This window comes from Henningerozyma blattae, chromosome 2 (genome assembly GCF_000315915.1).
Source record: "Henningerozyma blattae CBS 6284 chromosome 2, complete genome".
NCBI lineage: Eukaryota > Fungi > Ascomycota > Saccharomycetes > Saccharomycetales > Saccharomycetaceae > Henningerozyma > Henningerozyma blattae.
Window position 1 is genome coordinate 1,871,801 of NC_020186.1, and position 15,063 is coordinate 1,886,863.

General features: G+C 31.3%; 7 protein-coding genes and 1 non-coding gene across 8 annotated transcripts; all 8 read right to left on the reverse strand.

Annotated features, from left to right (window-relative positions):
* Positions 1 to 302: 302 nt before the first annotated feature.
* Positions 303 to 758, reverse strand: CTR2 (low-affinity Cu transporter; the record flags this gene model as incomplete). The annotated part of the gene is made up of 1 exon (XM_004179077.1): positions 303 to 758. One exon carries the CDS (start codon positions 756 to 758, stop codon positions 303 to 305), a length of 456 nt encoding a protein of 151 aa, XP_004179125.1.
* Positions 759 to 1,298: 540 nt separating this feature from the next.
* On the reverse strand, positions 1,299 to 3,893 carry RGD3 (Rgd3p; the record flags this gene model as incomplete). Its single annotated transcript, XM_004179078.1, has 1 exon — positions 1,299 to 3,893. The coding sequence occupies one exon, from the start codon at positions 3,891 to 3,893 to the stop codon at positions 1,299 to 1,301; it is 2,595 nt and encodes an 864-aa protein (XP_004179126.1).
* Positions 3,894 to 4,519: 626 nt separating this feature from the next.
* On the reverse strand, positions 4,520 to 4,591 carry TBLA0Btrna15T. Its single transcript has one exon. It is a non-coding gene; the product is annotated as a tRNA-Thr (tRNA).
* Positions 4,592 to 5,499: 908 nt separating this feature from the next.
* STB5 (Stb5p) lies at positions 5,500 to 7,803 on the reverse strand (the record flags this gene model as incomplete). The annotated part of the gene is made up of 1 exon (XM_004179079.1): positions 5,500 to 7,803. The coding sequence occupies one exon, from the start codon at positions 7,801 to 7,803 to the stop codon at positions 5,500 to 5,502; it is 2,304 nt and encodes a 767-aa protein (XP_004179127.1).
* A 1,156-nt stretch (positions 7,804 to 8,959) lies between these two features.
* On the reverse strand, positions 8,960 to 10,900 carry ATG7 (Atg7p; the record flags this gene model as incomplete). The annotated part of the gene is made up of 1 exon (XM_004179080.1): positions 8,960 to 10,900. The coding sequence occupies one exon, from the start codon at positions 10,898 to 10,900 to the stop codon at positions 8,960 to 8,962; it is 1,941 nt and encodes a 646-aa protein (XP_004179128.1).
* A 659-nt stretch (positions 10,901 to 11,559) lies between these two features.
* NOP19 (Nop19p) lies at positions 11,560 to 12,162 on the reverse strand (the record flags this gene model as incomplete). The annotated part of the gene is made up of 1 exon (XM_004179081.1): positions 11,560 to 12,162. The coding sequence occupies one exon, from the start codon at positions 12,160 to 12,162 to the stop codon at positions 11,560 to 11,562; it is 603 nt and encodes a 200-aa protein (XP_004179129.1).
* Positions 12,163 to 12,514: 352 nt separating this feature from the next.
* DBP8 (ATP-dependent RNA helicase DBP8) lies at positions 12,515 to 13,696 on the reverse strand (the record flags this gene model as incomplete). Its single annotated transcript, XM_004179082.1, has 1 exon — positions 12,515 to 13,696. The coding sequence occupies one exon, from the start codon at positions 13,694 to 13,696 to the stop codon at positions 12,515 to 12,517; it is 1,182 nt and encodes a 393-aa protein (XP_004179130.1).
* A 492-nt stretch (positions 13,697 to 14,188) lies between these two features.
* On the reverse strand, positions 14,189 to 14,935 carry THP2 (Thp2p; the record flags this gene model as incomplete). Its single annotated transcript, XM_004179083.1, has 1 exon — positions 14,189 to 14,935. One exon carries the CDS (start codon positions 14,933 to 14,935, stop codon positions 14,189 to 14,191), a length of 747 nt encoding a protein of 248 aa, XP_004179131.1.
* Between the last annotated feature and the right edge of the window lie 128 nt (positions 14,936 to 15,063).

Here is a 15,063-nt window from a genome sequence, read left to right on the forward strand (position 1 = left end):
TTTTAGAATTTCCAAAAACTTGCTGGAATTTTCATGGTTATATACCCCTTCCAACTTTAAAGTTAGTATATAACATCATCCCTAATTGAATAATAAGTTTATAGCTTAATTAAATAAAATCGCATCATGTACATAACTTCTACATTTACTGTTTTATTTGGCAATCAATCCCATTTTATATTATTTTTTAGTTTTTTAAAAGCATAACACTAAATATAGCAACTAACTAGAATATTATTTAAATGATATAGGAGAGAGCCCAAAAGCATGTAATTTATATTAGCTTGAAATGCTAGAATCGTTTAGTGACAAATAGGTTTTACATAATCTTTTGAGCCTGCCTGGAACTGGTAATTTCCCAAGATGGCCCCTAGCACGACAGAACACATTAACCAAAAATTATAAGTCATAAAAATTAGCATTAATAGTAAAGATATCAAAACTTCCAAACCATAAAGTAAGCTGAGCTTAAATTTATTTTTTTTTGAAATTCTAGTATGGGTAAGGAAATTAGGGACCTCTGAATTGATTCCGGGTAATAATAATTCTCCAACCTCTTTCACACTGTCTTTAAATATTGTAATTCTATATCTCAAATACTCATAAAAATATCCTAGAAAGCAAATGAAGACACTACTTATTAATAATTGCCATAGCGAAGTAATTTGCCATTGCTGAATTAATACACACGTATTTTCGTATTTAAATGTAATGACACTGTTCATTTCACAGGTGGTCGAATTATGGTTATGAGACATTTTGTTCAGTATAAATTTAGATTATTGTGAAATATTTTAATAAAATATTTTAATAAAATATTCACCTTACAATAACTTTAATTATATGGTTTTCCTTTAGCTAAGATTTGCAGGCTGATATCTTATAAATGAAATTCTTATATCAGGCCTATTCAAGAAAAATCGGAAAGTTTCGGAGTTGCGATAAAATTAGAAGTATTAAAAAAACGCAGATAATACAATAAATAATGTCAATTAAATAGCAAGGCTCGAAAGACTTTATGCCTGAACATTTGCAATATTACATATAAGTACTAGAAGTAATTAAGCATCGTGTAGTCTTTTTACCGTAGTTTCTTTCGTTATTGTATGCATTGGTTCAAGAATTCCAAGTTGCCCTAGGTTCCTTGAATGTCATTATCGTTATTACTATAGATTTTTATCTCCTGAGGTTGAATTGCAACAGGATTTTTAATTTGGATTTCCAGTGAATTCTGTAATTTAACGATATTTTTTACTGAAGGATGTTCTGCATCTGCAATCTTGTTATCTAATTGCTCTTCAGTAGTATTGGCAGTAGGTTTCACCGATGTTTCTGTATATTGGAATGTGGGTTGGAGCCTTACTGTGTCCCTCTACAGGCAGTAAACTAAATGTACTCAGCCTTTTGGTTTTATTTGGTGTAGGCTCTGGTGTTGTGGACATTTTAAATGACCTTGGTACAAAAGCTTGTTCCAGCAGATCAGGGCTTTTTCTGGAATGGATTCTAGTGGATTTTTTGGGGGTCGCTGGTTCTTTTAAATGACTGTTTGAAACCATATTTCTTTTACCATCATTAAAAGCTTCAGTATTACTATTGGCAATTGTAACTAACGGTATCACAGCTATATTTTCCATGTGTAGTTTGTTGGTGTTTTCTTTAGTGGCTTGAATAGATTGCATAACTTTGGTGGACTCCATATTCCCCAAAATAAAATATACTATGTATGAATAAGTGAAAATATCTAGTGGTTTGGGTGTTCCTGGTCGGCGGATGAACATATGGTATAGAGGAATATCCTGATTGTCGGTTATAAATAATTGCTTAATCAAATTTTTTGAAGAGTCATCCATTATATTTTGTGATGCAGATTCCTCAACTAACTTAAAATGCTGTGAAAACCGTAGTAACAATTTCAAATTATTAATTGGTATTTTTGTTAGTACTTTCCTCAAATAGACAGGATCCTTATCATGCTTCAAAATAAACCCTATTTCTTCATACATATCAGATGGGAGTAGACTGTTTTTCAATTCTAGTAGCCATAACTTTAATAAACCGATCCAATCATTAATGATGAAATTTCCTTTTTGCTGGATATACATTTCTAAAGTGTCAAAATTATTACCTGTACCTGATTTAAAGCAGTGCAATATTTCTCTTTTTAAGTTTGAAACCCTGACAATGTCTAATGTATTATTCCAGGAAAAAAATAATGGAGAAGTATTTGATTTGCTGGACTCCTTCCCATTTATCTCTAATAAATCAAGTATATAACTAATGGATCTGGTAACATCACTGTTTATTTGTGATATTCCAAATAGACATTTTTGCGTCACTAGTTTTCTATCCTCTTTTACAAGAGATTCTGAATTGCCAACACTTAGAATCATCCACTTTCGAAAATTAATTGAATTATCTCTACAGAAAAACCCTGAAGAATCATATTTGCGATCATGATAGAATGTATTTGAATCGCTAACAAATGTTTTATTTGAAGCTTCGATTTTAAATTCAGCGAAATTTAATGCTCTACATATCTTGTTGAAAAAAACCTCTACGGTGTATATTAGTTTGCTGTTCTTCAATTGGATCTGGGATAATCTCTTAGATTGTTCAAAGATAGATTTCTCTAACTGAATAGTAGCATATTCTAATCTGCAACATTTTTCGTAGAAATTATTTTCACTTATAATTAATTGGTTTTTTAATGAATCAATATCCACTTCTGTCGCACTAACCTTTCTGATCCAACTTGCGATTGTAGAACTTGTCGATAGTTCTCTTATTGGAGTAGATATTTTATCATTAGATTGGGTGTTTCTTAAAATATTATAGGAGGATGACTTATCAATTTTAGTCTTATTTAAAGTGCTAACATTGGCAGAATTTTGAATTATATCAACTTTTTTGGTTTCGATATCCGAATTCCAATAATAGTATATATCTTGTTTAAACATATTATCTTTTAACAAGCTGGCATTCGAATAACTGTAACCAAACTTTTTAACCATGCTATACTGCTCAATTAAATGAAGATCAAGAACCTTCTGGCCTATTCTTTCTAAATTAAACAACGAAGAATCTATGTCTATATTAGCCTTTTTAATACCATCAATTAAAGATGAACCTTTAAAACTTTCATTCGGTAAACCAGGTATGGGGAAAATACTTTTCTCTAACTTTGTTTTGTTTTTTAATCCATTGATAAACGTCAATAACTCAGATTTTGAGTTAAATTTCAATTTCTCGTCTAGCTCTAACGGGTAATCAATACTATCTAGCAGTGTCGTTTCTATAATATTTTTAGAAGTTAACTGGGTGACTTCTTCAGATGAATTGTTTGTGGTAGTATCATCATCAGTTATTTCAGCAGTTGACTTCTCTAACATTTGAATGCTATGATTAGGGGTATTAGCATTGGTATCCATTTTCTCATTTGATAGTTCTGTTTTTAAGGAATCCACAATTTTATTGCAATCTAGTAAAAAGTTATGTGTATCATTCAATTCCTTTGAATAGGAACTGAATACAATATCAAAAGACTTTTCTGCCTGAGTTAATAATTGCCTACATTCCGTAATTGAAGCGGCTAAAGGCTCGATGCAATGCAGTTCCAAATCACTAACTTTTACTTGATTGAATCTTTCATACATAAGTGTGGCAGTGTTTTTAGAAGAAAAATTAGTTTTATTTAATAATGACAAGTTTTCCAATAATGGTAGCCAGCAATTATCTGTGAACTGAACATATGATTTCCGTTCATTTTCTAACTTTGATATCTCATGTTTAAATGATAATAGTAGCGACGAAATTCCTGTTGAATAATCTTTCGACCAGAAGGTATTTCTTAGAGTATATTTTAATTCTTTCTCTTCATCGAATGTATTAGGCATTGTTATTGAAGATATATCAATTGTATATATTAGAATCTATATATCTTAAAAGTATTATCAGGACATACCTTTTTATTTCTGTGATTAGCTATATTTTCGCGTTTAGCTAATATACAAAAATGTATACAATAACGGTAAATATTAAAATTTCTGAATATCAAAACTGAAGGTTTCTTATTGCAATATTAGTAAAAGAATTTCGAATCTTTATTTTCAAATCTGACACAAAATCCTTACACCATATTTTCTTAAAAAATGTAACAACTTTAAGCTTTGCTACTCCCAGTAGTGTATCTTCTTGGCTGCTAGTTTAATACTAACTATTTATTAAACTATACAACTATATACCTGAGCCTATGTAAGTTAAATATTATTATTATTACGTTCCAATTTGTTCACTGTACACTTCCATCTTTTGTATTTCGTCCTTTTTGTTTTCTGGTTATTACGTCTTTGATCTACATTAACCTTCTAGTTTATTCTTTTAGCTTTAGATTCTTAAATAGAATTTATGTTCATGATTCACTTACTTGTTAATCTACATGTTCATTCCGTTATCACGTGATCCTGATTTATACACGTGACTAACGTAGCTCACACTAAAGGATAAAAATATTAAAAAGAAATGCCTATTGCCAGAATTGAACTAGCGACCTCTGCATTACAAGTGCAGCGCTCTACCACTAAGCTAAACAGGCTTATTGAAATCTTTGAAACATATCTATCTTAAATTCACCATTAAGAATGTTCTTAATAGTATAATTTTAAATATCAGTATCTTCTAAGAAATTTTGAAGTTATTTAGAAATATTAAATGAATCCTTAGACTCCTCTATAAAGTTTATATTATTGAGCTACTAAATATTGTATATTAATATTATATGAGCGTTCAATTTAATGTTGCAGAAACATTGTAGTAAACATATAATAGAATGAAGAGGAAAGACATATTTAAATCCCATGATGGAGTAACAATTTAAAAAAGAAAATTTTTTTTTTTCCATTTAGTAAGCAGATACTAAATGAGAATAAATTATATATTGAGTTTAGTCTACAACCCATAATTAGTCGGCACTCAACAGATGGTGAGATTATATGGCGTACCGATTACAGCTTTAATCTAGGTTAATAAAAGTTGAATTTCATAAGTGTTGTATTATTATTAATGTGTGAGTGGTCATACAAATAAATATTTGTCATATATCAAAAATTTGAAATTTATATCAATAAACGATAGTTGTAGGATTATCAATTTGAAAAAAACATTTTAGAAAAGACACTTATGCATGAATCATTTTACTGAATATACACAACTAATTGATTAGTATGTAGTTATAAAAGGATTAAGATAAAGGATAAAAATTACAAATGAAAGTTTAATTAATGCTGAAAAATGTAAGTTTTGTTTTAAATTGATCACTTTAAGTAATAATCAAATTCATGTTAATAATATGTCAAATAATTATATAGAAATAAAATTAAGGGCATTAGAAAAGGTCATAAAAGGGAAATAAATAGAGTAAAGACGTTTAAAATTCATATCAGAAAAAATAAAAATAAAAAAGTGAACGAATACAAACATCAAAATAGAAACATAATTTTTTTTTTATAGTAGTTTATCAACCCAGGAAACATCAACATTATTTTCATCTAAAATTTCTTGATAGGCATTATTTGCACCAAATAATTCTTTTGTTAGTTCGTCCATGTTAGGAACTTTTCCATTGGTTAAACTTATTTCTAATATTCTGTTACTAATATTTTGGAAAACTTCTGCGCATCTGGTTGCGAAAACCCAATTTTCCCCAAAATGTTGTAATATCTCAACACACTGTTGTATTTCTTTTTCACTTTCCACCAGATCAATCCCCCATTGGCATAAACAGAATAGCATTGTGTTACATATAGTCAGTACTCTAAATAATGTAATCCAATTTAGAGGTAATAGCTTTTTCTTGTATAGGGCATATGTATGTTTTAGTGATTCCAGACAAACCTCTCCCAATTTAGAAATAGCTTCTGGTGATGGTTTCGGTATTAATGAAGAAGGTCTGTACAGCATTATTTGTAACTGAGCATGTCTCATTGCCAGCCAGATATCAGAATTATGGAACGAAATTAAATCACCGCTAGTTTCACTGCTTAATCCATCTTCAGGAGATGTTGGGTTTTTACCCTGTCTAGACTTTTGTTGAATTTTTATCTTTTCATTTTCACAAATTTCATCAATTTCTTCTCTTAATGAGGTGATAATCTGCTCTTTCTCCTCTTGAGGTTTATTTTGCCGGCCAGCACTTGTTGAATGAATTAACTTATAAATACGGCCACTGACTTTTCTTAATGAGATTGTCATCAATGTAACCTCGATGTCATCTTTTTCCTCCTCGTATAAGGCATGTGGTAAAGGTACAGATATTTCCTCATCTTCAATCGCAGAGATCCGGCCTAATGACGTGGCCACCAACCTTTCATAACAATATGCACTCCAAAAAACTCTTGAACGAAGCTCAACTTCAATAGCCGAAACTTTTTGCATCTTGCTCAATGGAAGAGCTCTATTTAAGCCTAATGATATTGTTAGTCTCATGGTCAAACCACTGATAGTCCATGATGACACACCTCTTGGTTCAAAAAATGAGTATATTCCTAATAATAATAAACATTTAATTGTCTCCATATTTTGCAATCTTAGAACTTTACTAAACTTTGACATAGCGACAAAAGCGAAGTGTTCTCTAAAATCATGTTCTTTTTTCAATAGGCCAGCTCTGTGTAAAGTAGTACAGCCAATAGCCATGATCATATTTAATTTAAATGCAAATGTATCATCAAATTCTGACATATCATTAAAGTCTCGAACTGTTGACACTGTTCCTAAAAATGCTCTTTTATCAATCATAGGGAAGGTTCTATGATTATGTTGAAAATAAGCCGCAATAAACTTATCATATAAAGACTTGTCCAATTTTTGCAAGGGAGAATCTGCAACATCATCTTCCCAATCAGGTTTCTCACCACCCTTGAATGCCACACTTATAGCTTCACTTTGTATTGCAGAATTAACAATCGGAACTGCATTTTCTTGGAAAAGATTTAACTTTGAAGCATCTAGCTGTTCTAGTGAATTAATATTTGAGGGCGATTTAGATATTGGTGTATCTTTTAAATTTAAGAATGCAGCATTAGCAAAGCCGGGTGTTCTCGGAAGTTGAGATAATAGGCCTTGAACTGGTAGTTTAGTTTCTGGAGTTTCTCCTATTGGGTTTGAGATATTGTTATTATTATTAATAGGGGTCTGATTGATATTGATATTGTTATTCTGATTCATGTTTTGATTCCCATTGCTATTATTATTGAGAGACGATAGTACTGATATTAAAGATGAAACACCTTCTAGATGGATGGTAGTTGTTTTGCCATTGATATTAGCAGATTGTGGCGAAGCAGAAGCACTAGTACTCATTGATGGAAACCCTTCTGCTTTCACTCTTTCATTATTTAAGATGTTTGACAGGGAATCTCTAGTATTATTGTTAATATGTATATTCCCAGCATTATCTGATCCAACTAAGCTTGTGGCACCGCTTATGCCACTTGTAGAAGCTACAGATATAGTAGAATTCAAATCGCCAATCAAGCCAGAATCAGGGCTTGTTGAAGTCAATGATATTGGGGATTGCGCTTTAGGTGAGAATTCATCGGGTTCAATTTTCTTCCTCTTCTTATTTTGAGGAAGCTCACCTCTTAATAGTGCAGCTTCTATCTCCTTTTTTGTTCGTCTTGGGGCTCTTCCAGGATACTCGCATGACTCGTTAACTTTGGCACAACTAGAACAAGTGGGAGCATCCTTAGAGCATTTTTTTTTGAGTCGTCTGCACCTAGTACATGAATATAATTCATGAGTAGACATATCAGATACAATTATAGTTTTGTCTATAAAACTGTATGCTTGGTATTATGTATTTGGTTTAGCTTGGGTATCTTGGACTATTCGTGAAGGTCGTACTTTGTACGTATGTATGTATGGATAGGACCGAATCTTTTGATTTATCAATCAAAAGTTATGTACTGTTAGGTAAAACGGGTTGTTGTAGGCTCTGAATGCAAAAGAATTTAATTATTTTATTGGCTTTGATGAGTATCGGTCTTAATTAAGTGGTGATGAGTGTTGATACTAAAGAAAGCTTAAATTTGCGTCTTACGTTTATCACCGTGACGCATTTAAGTTTTGCAACGGTGTTATATTATGAATCGTTGACTCCGCGTTGATGATATCTTCGCCGGAAAAACAACGATGACAAAACAATAACCTACGAATAAAAAGAAATAGCAAAATGACAGTGCAGCTGACTTGCGTCACAAATCCTTTTCAATAGTCTCTAGAAGAAACAAATCATGAAGCTTCCTTTCGGCCGTATGTATATATATATGTGTGTGTGCATTGCATATTAATCCTGGGCAGAAATTACAACTATATGGGGAATTTTATTGTTTTCATTTTGATCAGAAGGAACGTGATTGGAAATGGCAAAATCTACTTGAACCTGTGCTTATTGGCGTTTTGGGCACGAGTGGCAGTAACTGCTGACATTTTGAGATTCTTGGATCTTCTGATGTTGAGCTGAACAGTAAGAAGATGGCACTGTCTTTTCAAAACTCAACATTGAATTTACAACTATCATTTTCAATTAAAACTATTAAAGTAATGAAGGGGTATTTGTATTTCGATAGAAACGGTATTAAGAGGTTATAGGCACTTTAAAGGCATGCAAAAAAGAAATAAAAAGAGGCAAAAAAATTAAAAATGATTGTTTAGGGTAAAATAATCTACAAATTGAAGAAAAGAAAATTTAAATTTTGCTCTGATTAGGTTAATTCGGCTACCTGTTAATGTAAAAACAATTAAATAAAGGAAAAAGATGAAATAAAAAGAAAAAAAAAGTTAGATGAGCTGAGTAAAGATACAATGAATATAGTATGGTACACAATGAAAGATGTTTTTGAAGGAAAATATATCTACTTTCAGTGCTTTGGTAGCCCTGTTATTATTTAGTTTAAAGCGAATCTCATATTATTTCGTTCCCTTCTGAAAGGCTCATCTCATCATCGAAGTCAAGTATATCATCAGTCAAATCCTTGACCTTATCTAATCCACTTAAAGTTTCGATGTAATTTTTGTCATTTAATGCCTTCTTAATAAAATCCCAACCTTCGTCTTCACAGGTTCTTATGATTATATCATTACAGGCAGAACAACATTCATATTGAGGGATTTCTAGTTTTAAAGTTTTGAAATCTCTAAGGAAACCACGTATCATGTGAGGAATCTCGCCCAGAATACATTGTTTATCATCACTGTTATTGGCATTTTTTGAATCTGAATCAGATATACGGGATTGCAGTAATGATACCATTAGTTCTACTGCTTGAGATGCTGCCATCAATGCAATACCTGGCCTTGTAACTGTACACATCTCATCCAAAGTGCGATCTTTTAGACTATCCCCCGGAGCGACGATATCTTGACAGAAATAGCAACCCAACTTATTCTCATTGTTACCGTGTCTCATTACAAGGTAACTGTCAAATCCCAATGCAGCATTGATTACGATCTTATTCTCTAGCTTACCTAGAATTGTCGGGACCCATCTTGCCTCTCTCGAATCTGTTACCAAAAATATGACATCATGCTCCTTAATCAATGTACACAATTCCATATATTCCTTTTTTTCACGTTCTTCACAAGTAACTGGATGTGCAATCATAGGTATATTCAACTGAATCCCTTTTGCATTTACAAGAGGATAAATCTTTTTAAGTGCTTCTGCAGCTGTTACTGCTTTTGGCTTCCCATAATCTTCAAAATTAAATAGTGGTTGTCGTACCGGATTTGAATAAGATATCTTTCCATTGTCAACAAATGTTATTTTGCTTACACCCCAAGCCAACAATGCACGACTAATATAGCAACCTAATGTACCTGATCCTAAAATTAATACACTTGTATTTTCAATGATATTTAAATCCAAGTCTGGAACAATCCTCCATTTCATTAATTTTAAATTTAACTTCACTGATTGTTCATTAATCTTCAAAGGGTCAATCATAACACTTAAATCTATAATAGATGGTAATAGTTTACCTGATTGATTTTTTACCCAACCGGTTACTTTTAATTTAGAATTTGCTGCCAAGTTGTCTGAATTTGTGCATATTTCAATAGTTTCCACGAAACTTGATGAGTTACTTCTAATAAAATAAATTTCTATCGTCTTTAAAAGGGGATAGTCTACTTTAATTATAGAAAGTATATTTTTAATAAAGGCTGAAGGTACATTTTCTATAAGGCTACTATCTTTAATAGCAGCTACTCCCGTAGATTTACTAATTAATAGATTACTATTTTTAGAATATGGAACTAATCTATTGTTGTTTCCTTTATCTAACAAAGCTATCCAATTATTAGGATTCTCTTGGAACCAACTTTGACATGAAAGAACTAGTTTTGGTGAAATAGAAGTAGTTTCGATTTTGACAGAGGAAAAGGATAATGATTCAAATTGAAAACAAGGGAAGCATACCCAATAATAAAATTTGTATTTCTTTAATTCACAGTAACTAATTATTGAAAACCCAACAGATTTATTAATATCTGTCAAACCACGACATAGGAGTTCATGCCCTTTCTTTATAATATATTCCTGCTTATTTAATGATTTGAAGTTCTCGATGGTATTAAAATTTAATATATCTCCAAATAAGCTATTCGAGGTTTCATTAAAAACTGCACGATCATCATTATCACTAAAGCTCTTGCTATCTAAAAATAAATGCCCATTATTTTCTGCAGCAGGTAAATCTTGTAGCTCAATGTTCCCGATTAAGTTTAATTCTGTAGTATCTAGTTTTAAAACATCCAATTTTAGTCTTGCTAATTCTTGAAAGAATGACGTATCTAGGAAAATCTTGGCTGGTAAATTGTATTTTAGAAGAGAACCGAATTCCATTATGATTATATTAGTAGTGAATTCTGTTAAATTATAAATAATCCAATTACAAATCAGGCTAGTTAATTAATTCAGTAATTCACTCAAACTAAAATAAAAACAGGCTATTTAGGCTTAATTCTAAACTTTTGCTTATATAATAATTTTAAATCGTTCCAGTAAAGGGTCCAAAGGAGATTTTATATATGTGCTGTTCGCAGATTTATCGCTCTAAACTATTAGAAATAAACGGCGCTACCAAATTAAAGTAAAATTATAAAACTTTAAAAAGAATCTTATTAAAAAAACAATATAATACAATCTGATATTACAGACACGATGAAAAAGATATATTTATAAGGCCATACAGCATATTTTTGCTTGATTAGTTCATTATGTTGATTTCACAAATTATATAGCTAAAAAAAAGCCAAATTTGAGCTTTGATAAACTAGAAATTGTATTTTTATCGAAGGATCGCTTTACCATAAAAGCTTTAAATTGACTTACTGTCGTTGTTACTCAATAATGTATCCCAAAATATTATCCCGAAAGAAAAATGATCTATTGTCTTGTATACTACATATTTTTACAGTCTAGTATAAGATTAGTAGCTTGTAGTGACGTTATATTGAAAAGAAAAATATCGAAATTCTAGGTTGACAGATGAGAATGGCGGTCTACTTCTTCTTTTTACTGTTGAATAGCAAACCAAATGTTTTCTTAGCCGCTCTTGGATTAGATTTTTCGTCCTCATCACTTGAATCATCAGTATTTTCTTCATTATGTCTCACTTCAATAACCTTTGCGTTCATAAATTTAGAATTACTCCTAGTATCGCTATTTTTCTTACTATTTATTCGTTCAGTTGTTCTCATCTTTCTCTTCAGAGCAACCATGGCAGTTGTATCATTCTTAGCAATTCTGTATATATTATTTCCATGAGAGTTAGATGAATCAGCGGGATCTCTCTTTTTCTTTTTAGATAATGTACTGACTTTTTTGTTACTGGAAATAAAATCACCTATTGTATGAATATCTAAATTATCGTTTTTATCAACTGAGTTATCAACTACACCTAAACCTGTACCGTGCTGGATAACAGGTAGCTTAAAAAATTGGTCTTTACTTTCACTTAATTCTTTGAAATCCTGATTGACCTTTTCATTATCTCCGTTTTCGTCTCCCAGCCAATTTAAAATTATCGATTGATTAGTGTTAAACGTAACCTGTAATTTAGCCTGTAAGGCTAGTTTTTCTTGAATCTCCTTTGCCCTAGACATACTTTTAATAATATTTACTCTTGGTGTACTTAAAACGGTAAATAAAGCTTAAAATACTATTAAAAATAAATTTTTTCAGCTCATCGCTAGTCTGGCGTTATACTGATTTTCACATTCGTGCACGGCCTGCTTTGAAAAAAGAATAGTAATTATTATTTATCATCTATAAAATATAAAATTATTATGAATTATTAATATACAATAAGTATTCTATGCTAATACACTTCAACCTCTTAAACTCTTTCCATTCATTTGCTTTTGCTTTTGGATTTTTCTTCTCTCACCGAAATTGGCCTTTTCCATTGCCATCAACGAATCTCTCTTAGCTCTTGTAACCTTAGTTAACGATTTTCTAAATAACAGCGGTATCGTGTAACTTATCACATTCAGACATTTTCTTATTGATACGTTCTTCAATTGATTGAATTCTTGAGATATCATTTGGTGTAACGAAAGATATAGCGTCACCAGTTCTCCCAGCACGAGCGGTACGACCAGATCTGTGAATAAAGGTATCTGGGTCCGCCGGTAGATCGTAATTTATAACTAATTCAACCGTAGGAATATCTAAACCTCTAGAAGCAACATCTGTGGCAATCAACACTCTTGCCGCATTGGCTCTAAATCTATGTAATGAATTTGTTCTTTCTTGCTGTGGCATTTGAGAATGAAGTGACGTTACCCTTACTTCTAAATCGTATAACGTTCTTCTTAATATTTCCGCAGTCACAGTTCTATTAACAAATACTATGGCACTTGATTCATTATATGCTTCACAAGTTAATAAATGATATAAATATGCCTCCTTGACATGACCTGGAACCAGAACGTACTCGGTCTTTAAGGTTGATGGAATTGCCACCTTGTCAATAGACTCTACTTGATATGAAAATAATGGAAGTCTACCATCATGTTTAGGGGCATCTTGTAATACCTTCACTTGATCTGTTATAGTTGCTGTAAATAGTAATGTTTGTCTTTTTTCTTTTGGAGGTAATTTACCTATACAAACTGATAAATCTTTACTGAAAGTAGAGGTCAATAGGATATCTGCTTCATCTAAAACTAAATATTTACATCTAATAAAACCACCAACAGTATCTTCCCCTGACCTTAGAATATGGTGCGCTAGCCTACCTGGTGTGGCAATAATAAAATGAGGCTTATTTTGTAATTCCAAAGCTTGCTTAACAATATTTTCACCACCAACAACCAGACAAACTCTGATATTCATGCTACTACCAAGTGCAGTAAACTGCTCAGCAATTTGCATAGCTAATTCTCTTGTTGGGGTTAATATCACAGCAAACATACCGCATGGATCTTCAGACCATTTAGTTAGCATGGGGCCAGCAAATGCAATAGTTTTACCAGAACCTGTCTTTGCACCACCAATACAATCTCTTCCTTTTAAGATTTCTGGAATACAATGTTTTTGAATAGCAGTTGGTGTAGTAATTTTCATAGATTTTAGCGATTCAACCAACCATCTTGATAAGCCTAAATTTTCAAAGTTAGTAATACTGTTTGACATTGTAAGTTCACAAAGTATTATTTTTTATACTAATTTTAGCGTTATTTGTTATGTTATATTTTAAGTTACCTTTTATATGGATATAACTTTATATTATCTAACAACTTATTGAAAATATAGATCAATAGAGTTCCTTTAGTATTGTAATGCACACAATTTTTCTTCCTTTTTATCCCTCTTAGTATTAATGTATAACCGATGAGCAAAATTTTCTTTGCCGCACGATGTTATCATATAAATTAGAAACATAATAGTTTTTTAAAAAAGTAAAGAAAATAAAAAGAATGCATATTTCAATTAAAATATAGTCGAATTCGAACCTACATAAATCAACATATATATATATTATTATACACAGGACTGTAAGAAAATGATTCAGTTAAAATTACAGTGAACATTATCCTTATAGCTTATAACTCTAAAAACTGTTTATCGTGAAGTCTACGCATTACATGCTATATTCGTTTATCGGTTATTCCCAATCAATTACTATCACTGAGATTCAGCGCTTTTTAGTTTTTCAGCTAATTGTTCATTTTTTTGTAACATATTTTTCAAAGAATTTGGACCACGGCCAAACATCAATGTTTCTAATTTATCCCATTCAATACGCCATCTATTTACTTCTTTATTTGCTAAAATCAACTTATCTTCTATAGTATAGCGATTTTCAAGGGTATATTTCACACGCTCCATTTTTAATTGATCTAAATATTGCTCCAATCTTGCTCGTAACCTCACTGCTTCACTGTCATCATCTGTAAATTCTTGTAATATTTCTTCAATCTCCTTTGGTGGTAACCAATTATCAACGATATATTTATCTTTTCGTATATCGGCAGTCTCAATTTGTTTCGCCAGGTCTACTGATAACCTATTCACCATATTGATATACTTTTGAGAATTTCTGTATATTTCTTCGATCTCATTTACACATTCTTCAAGGGAATCTTTAGCTTCATCTGCAAGAACATTACTATCATGTATAGTTAGCGGTGCTGGCTCATTTTCAATCTTGGCTGAAATAGCATTAAATTTTCCATGATATAAATCTGTATTATTTTTTAAAAGTTTAGGGTATTCATCATTTAGTCTCTTTAAAAGCTCAAGTTTATGATTATCATCATCATTATCATTTGCTAATTGTATTAATAAATTAATAGTTTTTTGTACGGAGTCATGACTTGCTTCTAATTGTCCTTCCTGTTCAGATAATGCTTCAAAATAAGAATTATTCATCGGATATACGAATGTCTTAAAATGATGTTTTACTTTTATTTTAAAGGGCAATCTAGAATTCTTCCTTAAAGCATCTATTCATCTCGTATATTTTTAAAGCAATCATTTGTTTTCAAAAGGCTAATCTT